This window comes from Rutidosis leptorrhynchoides, chromosome 2, assembly GCF_046630445.1.
Source record: "Rutidosis leptorrhynchoides isolate AG116_Rl617_1_P2 chromosome 2, CSIRO_AGI_Rlap_v1, whole genome shotgun sequence".
NCBI lineage: Eukaryota > Viridiplantae > Streptophyta > Magnoliopsida > Asterales > Asteraceae > Rutidosis > Rutidosis leptorrhynchoides.
Genome location: NC_092334.1, coordinates 473396325 through 473415123, shown reverse-complemented (window position 1 = coordinate 473415123; position 18799 = coordinate 473396325). Strand labels below are relative to the sequence as shown.

General features: G+C 37.1%; 2 protein-coding genes across 2 annotated transcripts in view; one reads left to right on the top strand and one right to left on the bottom strand.

The window, feature by feature from the left end:
- The window catches only part of LOC139894515 (ADP-ribosylation factor GTPase-activating protein AGD1-like), a 29225-nt gene extending 21319 nt beyond the window's left edge, over positions 1-7906 (top strand). The window contains exons 12-16 of the mRNA XM_071877842.1: positions 5220-5306; positions 5403-5836; positions 5922-6012; positions 6522-7012; positions 7660-7906. Coding sequence (XP_071733943.1) covers positions 5220-5306; positions 5403-5836; positions 5922-6012; positions 6522-7012; positions 7660-7774 — 1218 coding nt within the window. The 3' untranslated portion in view covers positions 7775-7906. The remainder of the gene's footprint in view (positions 1-5219; positions 5307-5402; positions 5837-5921; positions 6013-6521; positions 7013-7659) is intronic.
- An 85-nt stretch (positions 7907-7991) lies between these two features.
- On the bottom strand, positions 7992-17260 carry LOC139894516 (wall-associated receptor kinase-like 2). Its single transcript, XM_071877843.1, has 3 exons — positions 16401-17260; positions 16149-16286; positions 7992-9423 (listed from the first exon to the last, which is right to left on the bottom strand). Exons 1-3 carry the CDS (start codon positions 17224-17226, stop codon positions 8258-8260), a joined length of 2130 nt encoding a protein of 709 aa, XP_071733944.1. The 5' UTR covers positions 17227-17260; the 3' UTR covers positions 7992-8257.
- Positions 17261-18799: the final 1539 nt, after the last annotated feature.

Below are 18799 nucleotides of genomic sequence, written 5' to 3'. Positions count from 1 at the left end.
TCTTAGCAGCTTTCCAATGATGTAGGCCAGGATTAGATTGAAATCTGCCTAACATGCCACATATATATGCGATATCTGGTCGAGTACAAACTTGAACATACGTCAAGCTTCCTACTATGGAAGCATAAGGAATTTGCTTCATTTCCTCAATTTCAACCTCAGTTTTCGGACATTGATGAGATCCGAAAGCATCACCCTTAACCAGAGGAGCGACCGTAGGGGAGCAATGTTGCATACCGAACCTATTGAGTACGCGTTCGATATATGCCTTCTGGGACAATCCTAAAGTCTCATTGGCTCGATCTCGGTGAATTTCAATTCCTATAACATAAGAGGCTTCACGAAGATCTTTCATGTCAAAGTTTCTAAAAAGAAAACGCTTTGACTCATGCAACAAATCAATATTATTACTTACCAAAAGTATATCATCAACGTAAAGGACAAGTATAATAAAATTGCTCCCACTCATTTTGAGGTACACACATTGATCTACCTGATTTTTGATGAAGTTGTGTTTCTTCATTACTTCATCAAATTTTAAGTACCATTGACGAGAAGCTTGTTTAAGCCCATAAATAGATTTCTTGAGTTTACAAACTAAGTGTTCTTGGCCTTCAGATATAAAACCTTGAGGTTGAGCCATGAACACATCTTCATGTAAATCTCCATTAAGAAATGCAGTTTTGACGTCCATTTGGTGTAACTCCAAGTCAAAATGAGCTACTAAGGCCATTACGATCCTTAGGGAGTCTTTTCTCGATACAGGAGAAAAGGTCTCCTTATAATCAATGCCCTCCTTTTGAGTATACCCTTTCGCGACCAAACGAGCTTTATATCGCTCAACATTTCCATTTGGGTCAAGTTTAGTCTTAAAGACCCACTTGCATCCAACGGGTTTTGCACCCTTTGGCAGTTCAGCAAGTTCCCAAACGTCATTTTTGCTCATTGAGTTCAACTCATCATTCATTGCTTCCCTCCAATGAGCTGATTGGTCACAAGTAATGGCTTCTTCATATGAAGTGGGGTCATCGCATTTTCCTAAGTCAAAATAAGCCTCACTCAAATAGGTATAGTAATCGTCAAAATTTGTGGGCTGCCTTTGTCGTTGTGACCTGCGCAACGGCTGTTGAGTTTCTTGTGGTTCAACATTAGTCACGGGGTTAGGTTCATTTCCCTCGACATTATTTGGATGATCATCGGAAGTTAAGTGATCATTTGAGGTGTCAAGTGGCATATTAATCGGGATGGGCACATGAATTATTGGTGTCTCATCTCGAGCCTCTTGAAGCTCAATTCTTCTAAATGAACCGCTCCCACTGTTGTTAGCATTCTCAAGAAACTCAGCATGGCGTGTCTCGACAATTCTGGTACTGTGAGACGGGCAATAAAATCGGTAACCCTTTGATCGTTCTGGGTACCCAATGAAGAAGCAACTAATGGTTTTCAAGTCCAGTTTTCGTGATTGAGGATTGTATATCTTTGCTTTGGCTGGACATCCCCATACCCGTAAATATCATAAGCTAGGTTTCCTTCCTGTCCAAATTTCATATGGTGTTTTTGGGACAGATTTAGAAGGAACTCTATTAAGGATGTGAACAGCCGTTTTCAATGCCTCAGTCCAAAGAAATTCGGGAAGGTTTGAATTTGCTAACATACTCCGAACCATGTCCATAAGAGTGCGATTTCTCCTCTCAACTACACCATTCTGCTGAGGGGTACCCGGCATGGTATATTGGTTAATAATTCCATGATCTTTGCAAAAGTCAAAGAAAGATCTAGGAGATTGACCAATATCAATATGTCTACCGTAATATTCACCTCCCCTATCCGATCTCACCACTTTAATTTTTCGTTCAAGCTGATTTTCAACTTCAGCTTTAAAAGTTTTGAACATTTCAAGTGATTCGGATTTTTCATTAATTAAGAACAAGTACATGTAATGAGAGTAATCGTCAATGAAGGTAATGAATGATTTATGACCACCAATCCCCGAAGGAAAAGGTCCACATATGTCAGTATGTACTAGTTCTAATAATCTGGTACTTCGTGTGGCACCTTTCTTATTTCCTTTGGTCATTTTTCCTTTTATGCATTCTACACATTTTTCAAAATCTGAGAAATCAAGATTTGGTAGAACTTCATCATTCACGAGTCTAGTCATTCTGTCTCGTGAAATATGGCCTAAACGTTTATGCCATAACATTGATGAGATTTCTAGATCTTGTTTTCTCCTATTTTAAATTTCATGCTCATTAACGTTAAATGATAATAAAGATTCCGAAAATTGATTGTCTAAGCATAACTTAAAGAGGTTTCCCTCAAGACAACCAGTTCCAACAACACGGGAATTTAAACTAATATACACTTTTTTGTATCCAAACGTAAATATAAAGTCATCAATAATTAGTTTAGATACAGATATTAAGTTTCGAGTCATGCTCGGTACATAAAGAGTTCCATGAAGATTTAAACAAAAGCCACCTTCCAAAATTAACGAAAGGGTTCCTACAGCTTCAACATTTAAATCAACTCCATTCCCGACTTTAATTGTTCGTTGGTTTCTTTCCAATCTCCGGATTGTACGGAATCCCTGTAAAGAATTAGAAATGTGTACCATGGATCCAGAGTCAATCCACCATGAATTAATAGGGACATTAACATTAAAATTTTCATTAATCATAAAAGATTCAAATATACCTTTCTTTGCTAACCATTCCTTGAATTTCGAACAGTCCCTTTGAATATGCCCATTCTTACGGCAAAATTTGCATTTTGGACCGTTTTGGAATGAGCTAGTACTTGCACCTGTTTTCTGGACTTTATTTGGAGTATGCTTATCTCCACTTGAACCTTTGCCCTTCCATGAGCCCTTTCTCTTTTTGGAGTTTGTAGTAGCAATGTGAGCAACATCAGGTTTTTCTACTTTAAGGCGTTCTTCCTCTTGCACACACATGGCAATCAATTCGCTCATTGTCCATTTCTCTTTTTGCGTATTATAGTTGATCTTGAAAGGACTAAATTGCGTAGGGAGAGATGTCACTATGAAATGAACCAAAAAACCTTCACTGATTTCCATGTTCATGCCTTTCAGTTTATTCGTCATATCACTCATCATCATAATATGCTCACGTACACCACTAACCCCATCATACTTGGTAGTCAACATTTTGAGGATCAAAGTACTTGCATGGGCTTTTGAAGTCCCCTTAAATTGTTCCTCTACGGAGCTTGAGTATTCCTTTGCATTCTCAGAGTCAGGAATGGCTCCTCGAATAGCAACGGATATGGAGTTCTTAATGATCATGAGAGACATACAGTTAGATCGCTCCCACTATTCATAAGCACGTTTCTGATCTGATGTACTAGCATCAGTAAGTGCAGCGGGAGGATCAATACAAAGTGCATGATCGAGATCCATAACTCCGAGAGTAAGTTTCACTTGATCTCTCCATGTTGAAAAATTAGTACCAGTTAATGGTTCAATTCCGGATAGGTAACCCGTATTAGAAGTTGAGGTAAATGCTGAAATAGATTGACAATTAAATGTATGCTCAAATAAAGCTAATAAACATTAATGGGATATAATTATGTAAAGTCAAGCATATTAGTAAACATTAAAACCTATTATGAACACCAAAATAATGGGCATATAAGATGTTGTGCTCTATTATCAACCTCACGTTGGTTTAGTTGATAATAGATTAATTAGACATCTTTAACTACATTAAGCATTCATATATATTACATATCACCGTTGGGCAGAAACGTAACACACATCCTAATTATGCTTATAATATTTCATTGTACAAGTTAACACACAAATAGCCGTTGGGTTCATTGAGTGAAAACTGAAACAATTTATATAGCATGATATTTCTTAAACTTCTACATCAATTTAAACAACCATTCGTTGGGCCGGTTATTTAAATTAACGTAAAAGTCACCATCTAATGAATCGTTAACTATGAACAAGTTTATAAATTAATTCTTGCAACAATTCTTGCAACTATCAAACAGATAAATTGAATATCAGATAGTCAATCCTTCATAGTTGCAACATGATGAATTAATATCAATTCATTATTCGCAATTCACATATGATATTATCAATTCATAATTCGTAATTCACATATGATGATTTGAATGTATGTAGTCAAACATTTAATCATCATCCATTCAATTAATGCAACCAAATATCATACATACATACTACATACTTATGGATACGGTTGACAAATGACACCGAAACAATTAATAACAGTTCGGTTGTATAACGATTTTTGATACTTTCATACTTGCCATATTTTTGTTATAAGTTTGGTTTGTATTTGATAACAAACATTAATTCATTCATTATTCATTATCTGAGCAAAACAATTAATAAATATATTATTATTATTATCAAATACTATCACGTAAACATTCAAGTGGACATCAACATAATCATAAACAAATAATATTTAATTAAAGTAGATTTTGACATTTTCTGAAAAGTATATTCATCATGTCGGTATATCCGTATATAATTCATTATTTATGAAACTTCAGTTATAACAGATTCATCAATCGGATAAATTTACATCCCAAAATCAGTTTTTATCGATTTCAATTATATATAATTTATAATCATGAGATTTAATTTTAACCGCTCTTGATACCACATGTTGATAAATTCATAAAATCATACAAGATCAAACACATGTAATCACATATAACACAATCATTAAAGAAAACTTACTTAATGAAGGATTGAACACTAGGGTTTGATGATGATGATGTCATTGGGATCAATCAATTACTGTAGTTATGTCAATAATCTGATGGAAAGATTATCTCTTTAGTATCTCTTTAGTTCTTGGTGTTCTCCAGAGAGAAAAAGAGAGTACGTGATATGACATAATACATATAAAAGACCACACCCAGGGATTTATAGTTATGACAGTTATTCCATCAATAACTGTCAAATATTATTAGGGTAATTATTGTCATTTAGGCAAAGTTAGGGGCATAGAGTGAAAATGGTAATATGGCCACAAGAGTATTACGGGTCCAACACTAATCTGACCTTACCTGTTTTGACACACATAGAAGTTACCCATATTGACCCGTTATCCAACCTATCCATTTTTCCAAATGTACCTACAAGTTTCAAATTGGGTTATTGGTTTGAGATTATTATCATGAGACCAAGTTATATGAAGGTTTATGTGATAATGCAGGCAGAGAGTTCACTGGAACAAATGGATTGGATTGACAAAATAAACGGAGTAATAGCTTCTTTATTAACATCACAATCGCCCGAGAGGGTATGTGTCTAAAATATAAAGGTTCTACATTATAATATTTATTTTTTTAATTAGATATTTTCAAGATGTTGAATCAACGTGGTTCTTTTTTCGCAGCATCTATGTACTAGTCCTACACGTGAAACCAATTTCGGAGAAAAATCACTATTTCAAGATGCAACATCTGAAGATTTTTTTGAGAAGGACCAAAATTGTAGAAATATGATGCGTGAATGTAGAAGTTCACAGCATTTACCGTACGGTGTAAAAAGTGAAAGACCAGTTGATTCATTAAAAAAAGTAGCTGGTAATGATATATGTGCTGATTGTGGATCACCTGAACCCGATTGGGCTTCTTTAAATCTTGGTATACTTGTTTGCATAGAATGTTCTGGTGTTCATCGTAATCTTGGAGTTCATATTTCGAAGGTGCGATCGTTAGAACTTGATGTCAAGGTTTGGGAACCTTCTGTTATTACGTTGTTTCAGTCACTTGGGAATGTATTTGCTAATTCGATATGGGAGAAATTGTTGAATGAAGTACCTACAAGGTAATATAGTCTAATTTATTGTGTTTTTTTAATTAAATTGTAAAAGAACATATTGTGTTTTTTTTACCTTGAGATTACGTTGCAGGTCAACCGAGTCTGATAAATCAGCAGAGTCGTGTGGGAAGCCAAGTTGTGATGATCATATATCTGTAAAGGAGAAGTTCATTCATGCAAAGGTAATTAACTTTTTTATGTTCTCATTATCATTTTGTGTAACATAGTATTATAAATCATAAAAAGATTGTATCAACTTTCTTAAAGCTTTTAACTTTATTATTATACCTTTTATAAGTGAGTAAAATACTACTCCTTCTGTTCTAAAAAGGGTGTTTTGTAAGAATTTTTGTTGAATTTAAAATATGTATGATAAATGTGAATTCTGTCAGGTATGTTTGAATATAATAGGAGTGATTAAAGTAATAAATGAGGGAAATTGGGTAGTTTAACGATATTTAATAGCTATTTTTTGTAACTAGACAATTATTTTTGGGAGAGATATAAATCGTAAAGCGGACACGTATTTTGGGATGGAGGGAGTATATGATAAAGAACATAAATTTGAGGAAAGTTCAAAGTTGGTTACTTTTATATGCAATAAGTCAGTTTTATTATTACATGCTAAATTGCTAATAGTAAATCTCACCCAACAAGCCAGTCCTTATAGTGAAGTTTCATCTTGGTGCAGTATGCAGAAAGGCGTTTTATTCATAAAGTAAAGGACCCACGTCACCTTATTTTACTCGAACAACAATTATGGGAAAATGTTCGTGCTAACGACAAAAGAGCAGTTTACCTTCTAATTACGATTTGTTCAGCAGATGTGAATGCTGCTCATGGTCATGCATCATATACCTCATCATCATCTGTAGCTCAAATTATGCAATTTGAAGACCAGAGTAATGTTGACCATGAGTTTGACTACTTAAAAGATTATTCTATAGATGACTCCCCGAGATCTTTAGCTTCAATAAGAGAAGTTGATGACCCGTTAACTAACGAATCTCTTAATGGCTGTTCCCTGCTTCACGTTGCATGCCAAACTGCTGACTGTACAATGGTAGAACTGTTGTTACAGCATGGTGCAAATATTAATTCATCTGATTCAAAGGGTCAGACATCGTTGCATCATAGTTTAATTAGAGGAAGACCTGAAATTGCAAAGTTACTTCTTAGCAGGTAATGCTTTTGTTTACTGACACATGTAGGCTAGAGGTGTCGAAATGGGTTTGGGTCGATACAAGTTCTTTTCTAGTATGACTATACTAGGTTGACCTGCAAAAACTTATTAAACCATTTTATAAATCTTTTTATAGATAACTAATGTGTTGATAATGATTGCAAAACCATTTTATTTATATGATTTTGCATTAACACGTTTGAACCGACCTGTTTTAGCTAGATTATTTTAGACCCATTTGAGATAAAACAGAAACCAAAAGTAACCTTTAAATTAGTCAAACATTGCAATCGCTGTATAACTCCGTCCCAGATCAATTGTCCATATACAAAAATCACACAGTTTAAGAAATGTCATTATCACACTGTACTTTTTATGTATTTTTTTTACTTTACAGTTTTACCCTCAATTAATTAATTAGAAAGACCTTTAAATTTTTTAATTTAATTAATTCATTAGGGACAACATTCTAAACATCATTAAATTTACTTTCTATTTTTGGAAATGGACAATTAAATTTGAGACAATCGAAAAAGAATACTGGACAATTAATCCGGGATATAGGGAGTATAAAGTTAAGTAATTTGATTGGGTCCTGAAAGAGAAAAAACTCATGATTTTCTTTATGTGATGATATTTGTTGTAGAGGAGCTAATTCACTAGCAGCAGACATGGAAGGTAAAACACCTCGACAGCTTGTTTCCGAATTGGGAATCGATGATATCGAAATTCTTGCCCTATTAAGATCAGCAATGAGATAGCACTAAGTACAAGGACCCAAAAGCAGAAGTAGGAGCTTTTTAGTATTGTGTACATTAACAATCTTTCTTTGATTTGTATCATCATGACTAAAGGCAACACAAACTCACCAAACATGTAACCACAAAAATGGGCGAACACAATAAGCAGAAACTTGAATTTGAAACCATACCTCAAACACCCAGAAACAAAATTAGAAAAGTATTTAGTTCATGTTACTAATTACTACTGTATTACATTACAATAAGAAATAAGGAAGTATTTTGCTAACATATAAACAAAATTCATAATAAACATATACACATATATTATAACAAAATGATTACAAAGTGCTTGTCAATGCATTTATCCATCAAATACAGTACCTTGAAGGGTTTGTCCTACATCAAATTATTGCAACTATATGAAGATATATACGGATATTAAACAATGGAAGGCGACTCACGGTTTGCATCATTGAAATGGAAGGCGACTCATGGTTTGCATCATTGACTAATGTTATCGTCGTAACTCAAGAATGTTGACGTTGATTCACCATATGGCAGCGTTGGTAACCCATCCTCGTACATTAAAGGTACAACATTAGTTTGAACAATAGATGGAATGTGTGCTGTTCGTATGGTTTCTAACTCTGTTGCTACTTCCTTCATCGTTGGCCTATTTCTTCCATTCAGATTCAAGCATCGCAATGCAAGGTGAGCTATAGCCAGAAGTTCATCCCTAGTACCCTCCTTAATCACCGTTGCATCAAAAATTGACATAACACGCTCTTCTTCCATAGCCAACATAAAGTACGTAGCCAAACTTCTGTGTTCACCAAATCTAGTTAAGGAAATTGGTTTTTCTCCCGTCAAGAGTTCAACCAAAACAACTCCAAAACTATAAACATCACTCTTCTCAGTGAACTGACTAGATTGGAAATACTCGGGATCTAGGTACCCAAACGTACCTTTGACTAAGGTAGTCAAGTGAGTTTGATCAATCGAGACAAATCTTGAAGTTCCAAAGTCAGAAATTTTGGCCCTATTCTTATCATCTAAAAGTATATTAGTGGTTTTGATGTCCCTATGAAATATTGGAAATGAAGTTGCTGAGTGCAGGTAAGCGAGTGCTCCTGCAACCTCTGTAGCAATTTGTAATCTCATATTCAAAGAAATTGGGAATTCTTGATCTTCGTTGTGAAGACGTTCGTATAACGTACCATTTGAAATGAATTCGGAAACTAGGAGAGGAACGTCCGTCTCTAAGCAACATCCTAACAATCTGACAATATTTCTATGAATTACTTGCGAAAGAATGACAACTTCATTAATGAATTGTTCTAATTGGCTTTCATCGACTACTTTTGACTTCTTGACCGCCACAATCCTTCCATCTACTAACATTCCTTTGTACACTGTACCTTGTCCTCCTCGACCGAGAATTCTGTTCTCATTGAAGTTGTCAGTCGCCTTCTCCAATTCACGTGATGTAAACAGTATGGTTTTGTCAACTAAAGACGGGTCAGCTTCTTCTTGTTGTTTTAGAAGTAAACCACCATTTCGTTTGAAAAACCTTTTGCGCCGTCTCCTTTCTTTTATCTTCTTTATCAGTTTGTACGATACATACCCGATTATCACAAGACAAAGTACACCCAAGCTTATGCTAACACCTGAATGAAAACCAATATAAATATGAATGGAATTAATTAGACTAGACATTTTAGATAAGCCAACCAATATAAATATGAATGGAATTAATTAGACTAGACATTTTAGATAAGCCATTGTTGTGAAACTCCCGATAGTATCCTTACAAGTAATAATTAAGATGTTTAATCTAGTTACAGCTATTTCACCTACCCACAATTTTCTTTCGATACGTCTTCTAAGCGGCAAAAATAATATAGGGGCAGGGGCGGCAGCCGCACCCAGTGGATTTGCAATTTTTAGTGCAAAAATTTTAGATTTTTCGATTTTGCCCTTGGTGGAATTTTTCTTTTTGCTCCAAAGCCTCCATGTTTTTGGTCATATTTTGCCCAAAAACCTCCGAATTTTGTCCAAAAATCTCCATATTTTGCCTCAAAAACCTCTATATATTGCCCTAAAACCTCCATATTTCGCTAAAAAAAAATTGTTACACTTTTGAAAAAATTTCGCCCCCTCCCCGAAAAAAATTTTCTGCTTCCGCCACTACTTCTAAGACACATATTCCGGGCAATTTTTCAGGACATGCATAATTTTGCTATAAAACATTGACTTTTTGTTTAAGAATCAAAATCAAAACCCAAGTATTACCAAAGTACCTTCGACACCTTCTGCGCAATATATAGCTATAGCTACAAAAACTAAACAACATCTAAAACAACTATATGTATATGAAGGATAGGGATGATAAGAGTACTAATTAGTGTTTCATGAAAGTTTCCAGCCTACAATCTAGAAGCTCACCTTCTAGATGTTCAAAGTAGCCTTCTTTGAACACCATGTAGAAGAAGCAAAGATGAACACGATGACGGCCGCCCACCATCTCCGTTCACACCATTCCACCGCCATAGAAATTTTACTATAAATAGAGGTGCAAACCTCAGTTGTAAATCATCCCAAATCATTCAGAGAAGTGTAATCACAACCTAGAGAGTGTGTGTGAGTTTGAGAGTTTTTTTTTGTAAGAGTTTTGTAATACTCTGTAAATCTATTCTTGTGAGTAATAGAGTTGTTTTTCTCTCAAATTTATATCTCCCAACGTCCAGGCGATCCCCTCTTCCTAACAAGTGGTATCAAGAGCTTGGTTAGAGACGTTGGTTGAGTTTTTGGGTCTTCTGAAGTTTTCTCAAAATTCAATTTTGAGTGTACCATTGGATTCGTCTCGTCAAACCGAGTCCAACACAAAAAATAGCGACTTAAACGGAGTTATAATGAGCCCAGAAAACGCGGTCAAAGTTTGGTCAACTCGCCGGAATCTCGCCGGAGAAGACGACCGGTGCCGGAATTTTCGCCGAAGAAGACGATCACTGTAGCAATTCACTGTAGCAGCTGGCGGCACTGTAGCAGTACTGTAGCGGTACTGTAGTGGTACTGTAGCAATTCTGAAATTTTACAATTTGGTCCCTGAAATTTTCAGAATTTCATTTTTTTGGTCCCTGAAGTTTATAAAAATTATAATTTTGCCCCGTAAGTGAAATTTAAGCCGCGAAGTGTCTATTCCACCATTTTCAACCGTTCCGGACGTAACGGTGATCTCTGTTTTCTACAATTCAACCCCGTTTGTGTCGAAAAATTATTTTTAAGGTGATAATGTCCACAGAAGAGTCAACATCATCTTCCGGAGCTATGATTATGCTCACAGCAACAAACTACACGCTGTGGAAACCTCGGATGGAAGATCTCCTCAGCTGTAAGGATTTGTTCGATCCTATTGAATTGAAGGGTATAAACCCTGATTCTGCCAAAGAGAAAGAGTGGAAGAAATCAAACCGAAAAACTATTGGTCAGATCCGTCAATGGATTGATCATAGTGTCTTCCACCATGTTGCACAAGAGACAGACGCATATGTCCTCTGGAAAAAGTTGGAGGACATGTACCAGGCCAAGACTGCTCGGAATAAAGCCCTGCTGATGAGGCGTTTAGTCAACATGAAGCTCAAAAGTGGAACTTCAGTTGCCGAGCATACCAGTGAGTTCCAGAGCTTGGTCAACCAGTTATCGTCTGTAGAGATGCCGCTTGGCGATGAAGTTCAGGCGCTACTGCTACTTAGTTCCCTTCCCGATAGTTGGGAAACGCTGGTAGTAACACTCAGCAACTCAGCCCCGAATGGCAAACTTACCATGTCAATGGTCAAGGATGCCCTATTCAGTGAAGAGGCAAGGAGAAAAGACATGGGCACAGATCAGACCCATGCCTTTGTCACAGAGAATCGGGGGAGACAGCGAATGAGTAGCAAAAATAAATGGAGAGGCAGAAGCAAGAGCAGGGGCAGGTCAGCTGATGGCAGAAAACCAACATAAAAATGCCATCATTGTGGATTAGAGGGACATATGAAGAAGAACTGCTATAGATTAAAAGAGGAACAAGGTCAAAGCAGTTCACAACCGAAGAATAAGGGTGGAGAAACATTAGTGACTATCTCTGGTGATGTAGCTTATTGTTCAACCCATGATGAGACATGCCTTCACGTCTCACGAGAAGAAATAGAATGGGTGGTAGATACTGCAGCTTCCTACCACGTGACTCCATACAAGGAATACTTCACAACATACAAAGCTGGTGACTTTGGAGTTGTGAAGATGGGAAATTCCAGTTCCGCTGAGATTGTCGGAATTGGAGATGTCAGGATAAAGACAAGTTCTGGGAGCACAATCACTCTGAAGGATGTCCGCCATGTGCCAGATCTTCGGCTGAATTTACTTTCTGGGATAGATCTCGACAAATAGGGCTATGATAGTCATTTCAGTAAAGGCACATGGAAATTGTCAAGAGGCGCTATGATAGTCGCTCGAGGACACATTTGTGGCACACTGTACAAGACTCATGTGAAGATCTGCACAGACAGTATTAATGTTGCAGAAAAGGAGGCTTCACAAAATTTATAGCACCAGAGACTCGGTCACATGAGTGAGAAAGGGTTGTCTAGCCTAATAAAGAAGAAGCTTATCAATGTAGACAAGGATGCTGCACTAGATTCTTGCAATCATTGTCTGTTTGGTAAGCAACATAGAGTCTCGTTTAATTCCTCTTCAACGAAAAAATCAGAGTTACTCAGTCTGGTACACTCTGATGTTTGCGGTCCCTTGGAGGTTGAATCAATTGGCGGCAATCGATACTTTCTGACGTTTATCGATGATACTTCTCGAAAGGTGTGGGTATATTTCTTACGGACGAAGGACCAGGTGTTCGATTACTTCAAACAGTTCCATTTCATGGTAGAACGTGAGACAGGAAAGAAGTTAAAGTGTCTTCGATCCGACAACGGCGGTGAATACTCTTCCAGAAAGTTCGATACCTATTGCAGATCATATGGCATCCGACATGAGAAGACGGTCCCACGTACCCCTCAACATAATGGTATAGCAGAAAGAATGAACCGAACAATCATGGAACGTGTTCGGAGCATGCTCAGTATGGCTAAGCTGCCAAAGCCATTCTGGGGAGAAGCAGTTAGAGCCGCTTGTTATTTGATCAACCGATCTCCATCAGTACCACTGAATTTTGAAGTTCCGGAGAAACTTTGGTCTGGAAAGGATCCATCATACTCTCACTTAAGAGTATTTGGATGTTTGGCGTACGCACATGTATCCAAGGAGCTCAGGCAGAAGCTGGATGCAAGGACCACTCCATGCATATTCATAGGCTATGGAGATGAAGAATTTGGATACAGATTATGGGATCCAAAGGAGAAAAAGGTGATCAGAAGTAGGGACGTGGTGTTCCATGAAAGCCAGACAATAGAAGATATTGAAAAACCCACAATATCTCAGAAGTCAAATGTTGCTGCTCAGGTGCCAGAGGCAACAACGGAATCATTCATGAGAAATGAATTTTCAGTGCAAGAAGAAATGCCAGAAGTAGAAGATAATGAGGAAAATGATGGTGCTGAGCAGGGGGAGCCACAACCCCATCTGCCAGACGTTCCAGCACCATCACAAGGTCAAGATGATGGTGGATCTCCTCAGAATGTTCCAGAAGTTCGTAGATCTGAACAAGGTCGGATTCCATCGAGTAGATATTCAGAATCCGAGTACCTTCTACTTACTGAAGATGGAGAACCAGAGAGTTTTCATGAAGCAGTAACTCATAAGGATAAAGAAAAATGGTTGCTCGCAATGCAGGATGAGATGGATTCTCTGCAGAAAAATCAAACTTATGAGATTGTAGAACTTCCACGCGGGAAGAAGGCACTGAAAAATAAATGGGTGTTCAAGCTGAAAAAGGATGGTAGTGGAAAAGTGGTGAAATACAAAGCACGACTTGTAGTCAAAGGATTCCAACAGAAGAAAGGGATTGATTTTGACGAGATATTTTCACCAGTAGTCAAGATGACTTCAATTAGAGTCATACTTGGATTGGTCGCAAGTATGAACTTGGAGCTTGAACAGATGGATGTAAAGACAGCTTTTCTTCATGGAGATTTACATGAAGAAATTTACATGGAGCAGCCAGAAGGTTTTGAGGTTTCAGGAGATAATCTCGTATGCAAGCTGAAGAAAAGTTTGTACGGTTTAAAGCAGGCACCTAGGCAGTGGTACAAGAAGTTTGACTCGTGTATGGTGAGTCAAGGGTACAAGAAAACTGCAGCAGATGAGTGTGTCTACATTCAGAAGTTTTCTGAAGGAGATTTCGTTGCTCTTCTACTTTATGTAGACGATATTTTGATCGTAGGGAAAGATGCAACGAAGATCAACCAGCTGAAGAAGGAATTTGACATGAAAGACTTAGGACAGGCTCAACAGATTTTGGGAATGCAGATAACCCGAGACAGGAAGAATAAAAGGTTATGGCTATCTCAGGAGAAGTATATTGAACGAGTGCTTTTACGTTTCAATATGAACAATGCCAAACCTGTTAGCATTCCATTAGCTAACCATTTCAAGTTAAGCAAGAGTTCTTGTCCCTCATCCAAGGAAGAGATCGAGGAGATGTCGTCAGTACCATATTCCTCAGCAGTTGGAAGTTTGATGTATGCGATGGTGTGTACAAGGCCCGATATTGCTCATGCAGTGGGAACGGTGAGTCGTTTTCTCTCGAACCCCGGGAAAGAACATTGGGAGGCGGTAAAATGGATTCTCAGATATCTTAAAGGTACAAAGAATCTATGTCTTTGTTACGGGGGAGCTGATCCAATCTTGGAAGGCTATACAGATGCGGATATGGCCGGAGATCCTGATAGTAGGAAATCTACTTCAGGATTCATTTACACTTTTGCAGGGGGAGCTGTTTCATGGCAGTCAAGACTACAAAGGTGTGTTGCATTATCCACAACTGAAGCAGAGTATATTGCTGCCGCAGAAGCTGGAAAAGAAATGTTGTGGTTAAAGCGTTATCTTCAAGAATTTGGATTCAAGCAAAAGGAGTACAAGGTATATTGTGACAGTCAAAGTGCTATAGATTTGAGCAAGAACTCCATGTACCATTCTCGTACAAAACATATTGATATTCGCTATCATTGGATACGCGAGGTAATTGATCGACAACTGTTGAGACTAGTGAAGATCCATACAAAGGAGAATCCTGCGGATATGTTAACAAAGGTGGTGACTCGAGAGAAGTTGGAATTATGCAGAGACATAACTGGAATGTTCGTGGATTCGGCTGGAGGGGGAGAATTGAAAGTTTCCAGCCTACAATCTAGAAGCTCACCTTCTAGATGTTCAAAGTAGCCTTCTTTGAACACCATGTAGAAGAAGCAAAGATGAACACGATGACGGCCGCCCACCATCTCCGTTCACACCATTCCACCGCCATAGAAATTTTACTATAAATAGAGGTGCAAACCTCAGTTGTAAATCATCCCAAATCATTCAGAGAAGTGTAATCACAACCTAGAGAGTGTGTGTGAGTTTGAGAGTTTTTTTTTGTAAGAGTTTTGTAATACTCTGTAAATCTATTCTTGTGAGTAATTTTTTTTTTTTTTTTTTTTTTGAAAGGCAAGCTTGCATCAGTCCGGACCGAAGCCTAGTCATCATTTGCACACACACACGCGCTTTCGGGCAGGAAACCCGAACCACACTCTGAGGATCCGACCCTTAAACCATCCCGAGGGGCAGGCGGGCCGGACCTTAGTCCCGGAGTGGGTCGGTAAAACCTTCCCTTTGGGCCACCTTCAAGGAATATATTTCAATTCCTAGAGCGGGTGACGAGGTTCGAACCCGAGACCTCTAGCCCTGCGAGTACACAAGTGTAACCGCGGTACCGCTGGACCGAAGATCCGTTGGTTATTCTTGTTCTTGTGAGTAATAGAGTTGTTTTTCTCTCAAATTTATATCTCCCAACGTCCAGGCGATCCCCTCTTCCTAACATTTCATATAGGATGCTAATGGAAAAAACTAACTTAAAAGAAACTGTTAAGTTGTGGATTTTATAAATAGATGATGAGAAATGTAATTTATAATTGTTCATGTAAGAAAACGATTAGCAAAATGAAGTGCTAACTTCAATTTAATTTTATTTAAAGGGTTGAGTTTATAAACTAATAATTTTATAAAAAGATATAATTGACAAATTAGTTGATTTATTTAGAAGTCTGAAAGACTTGATAGATAGGACTTAGGAGATTATAGTTGTAACTTGTAAGTGATTAATGGTGAGTTTGGGGTTGACTTTAACGAGTCAAATTTCTCCAAAAGTGAAAGATCGATGAGTCCAGTAATTACTAGCTAATTTACGCTAAAATTTACGTACCTAGAATAACGCCCAATTTTAACTTGTGTGCAGGATTAACATCATAAGGTGGATAATGAGTACAGTTGAGGACTTGATTTGGATACGAATAGTCACAATAACCTCCGTTTTGCCTGCACCTTGCACACTGTTCGCCAACTAAAAGCACAAACATCGTTTATAAAAGAAAATTCTATGTTAAAAAAAATACACGTACACAAGATTTTGATAGTATTATTACGTAATAGATATTGAGATAGTATTATTACTCACCATCGCATCCATCGATTAAATATGGGTTTCCTTCATAACCCTGAGGTTGGTAACACATATGATAATACACTTCAGTACCATTACTCCCAACAACAATCGTCCTGTCATGATAATCGTAACAACACCGAGAATTCTCATACTCAACGTCAGACAGAGTCCAATAAAGTGATACCGGAACAAAGTTGTCAGAAATACTACCAAAACTTCCTTCACCACCATATGAATTCTCATCCACAAAGAAGGCAGACATACAAGGTTTATCTCCACCGATTAGCTTCACACCGTACGACTTGAGGCTATAAGCAACTGTTGTTTGGCAACAAGTAAAGCCGAAGCAATTGTTTTTTTCATCAATACTATTAGTACTTTCATTGGCACAACTCGATGAACACCCGCTGATCACATTACCTTGGTCCAAAATGACAACGTTACCACACCCCTCAAGAACTAGTTTATTTGTATTACTAGAAAACCAAAAAGGGCTGTCCTCATCAAGATCAGTGCTATTTACATCCTGATAAACATGGTTTGGGCAACCCAAGGTTGTTGTCACTGTTGGCGTATTAACAGTGACTGTTCCATTTTCCAAGTCAACACCTAAGATTTCGAGCTTGTGGTTAAGTGCGGATAAATATGGTGTCGACGAGTTGCACTCAACCACGAACCAACTGTTGACGGAACAGTGTTCTCCGATACCAAAAGGATACGGAATCCTCACGTTCCCGCATGTATCATTACATCCGGGCAGGGCATAGTGTGGAAGTACTGCATGTGATGTTGTTAATTGAAGTAAGATAAGTAAAAAATAGGCTTGCAGTAACTTCATTTTTGTTAAGAGCTGTAGGATCGATACCAGAAATTATGTGTGGAGGTGCTTATGTTATATAATGATTGGGGGACCCTATATTTGTAAAATACCTCCATTATTAGTCCAATAGTCCACGACGCGCAAAATAAATTGAAGATTATTTAAAATTTTGTGGAATAATACTTTTCTGTAAGACTACGATGGTCAGCGGTCGATGGAATTATTTGGTTGGTGGCATTAGTGTAAATCTACTGCGGATTTTAACGCATCGTGACCATCTGAGAAAAACCACCATCATGCCACCATACTGCCGGTATGCGGCGTGATGGTACCAAAAATTGGCCTGTGTGATGGCCGCATCACAGGTAAGAATCGAGCGTGACTTTATGCATGTTTGTTTTTTAATGGTGAAGGCAATGTATCCGTTGCACGCGAGACTCCAACAACTCCATTTTTACACAAAAATAAAATAGCATAATTTATCCCTATAAATATAATATAATTAATCAAATTATTTTTACACAAAACTTACACATTTCTATTTTTTTTCCTCTAATAATCATCTCATAACAAGGCCAAACCAAAATCAAAATCCCGATCCTAGTGAGGTCGGTTTTTCCAAATCTATATACTTTCAGGTCACCAAATTTGCCCGTGTGACAACCCGGAAATTTTTGACCAAATTTAAACTTTATCTTTAAATGATTTAACGTTTCCGACACGATAAGCAAAGTCTGTAAAACCGAATCTCAAAATTTTTGAACTATTCAAGTACCCTTCGGTTGTTCGCAACGATTCGCGAACCATTATATGTAAATAGATACATATATATACTATAACTTGAAAACGTAACAAAGTTTTAATTGCATGATACCGTACATTAAACTTATTGGTTTATATTTCTATTTGAATATATAATTTCAAGTTATTTAGTAAACGATAGTAATATTCGATTATTGATTCGATTGATATTTAGATAAGTTAACTAAAACGTTTAAGATGAACTAGTAAAACACTAATTTGCTACAGTATTTTCGAATTACTACAGTACCCGAAAAGCTACAATGTTTTTGAAAATCAAACTTTGCTACAGTAAAAAAAAACTTTGCTACAGTAACTTTGCTACATTAAAACACTATTTTAAAATGAAAATGTATATATGTATATGTATATACTACGAGACGATGATTTATAGAAGTAAATGACCAAAATATTCGAAAGTTTAAGATATACTTTGAGTGGTGTAGTTTATGGATAATTTAAGGCTATATTTTGACAAAGGTATGTGTCACGAAACGTAAAATGCAAGTTTTCTAAGTGTACGAAAGGACATTCGAAAAACCGGAACCGGGACATAAGTCGAGTGACGACGTACGACTTATCGGAACAAAAATTACAGGTTAACTAGGCACGAGAATTTAATATAATATATAATTAATTAATTTAAATTATATATATTATTAATAAATATGTCGACAAACAAAAATACAAAAGAGTGTGAGCTGGAGATGGGTGCCATGCGATCGCATGGCATTTGCCCACATAAACCATGCGATCGCATGGGAACAGAATGGAGGCCTGGTACTATAAA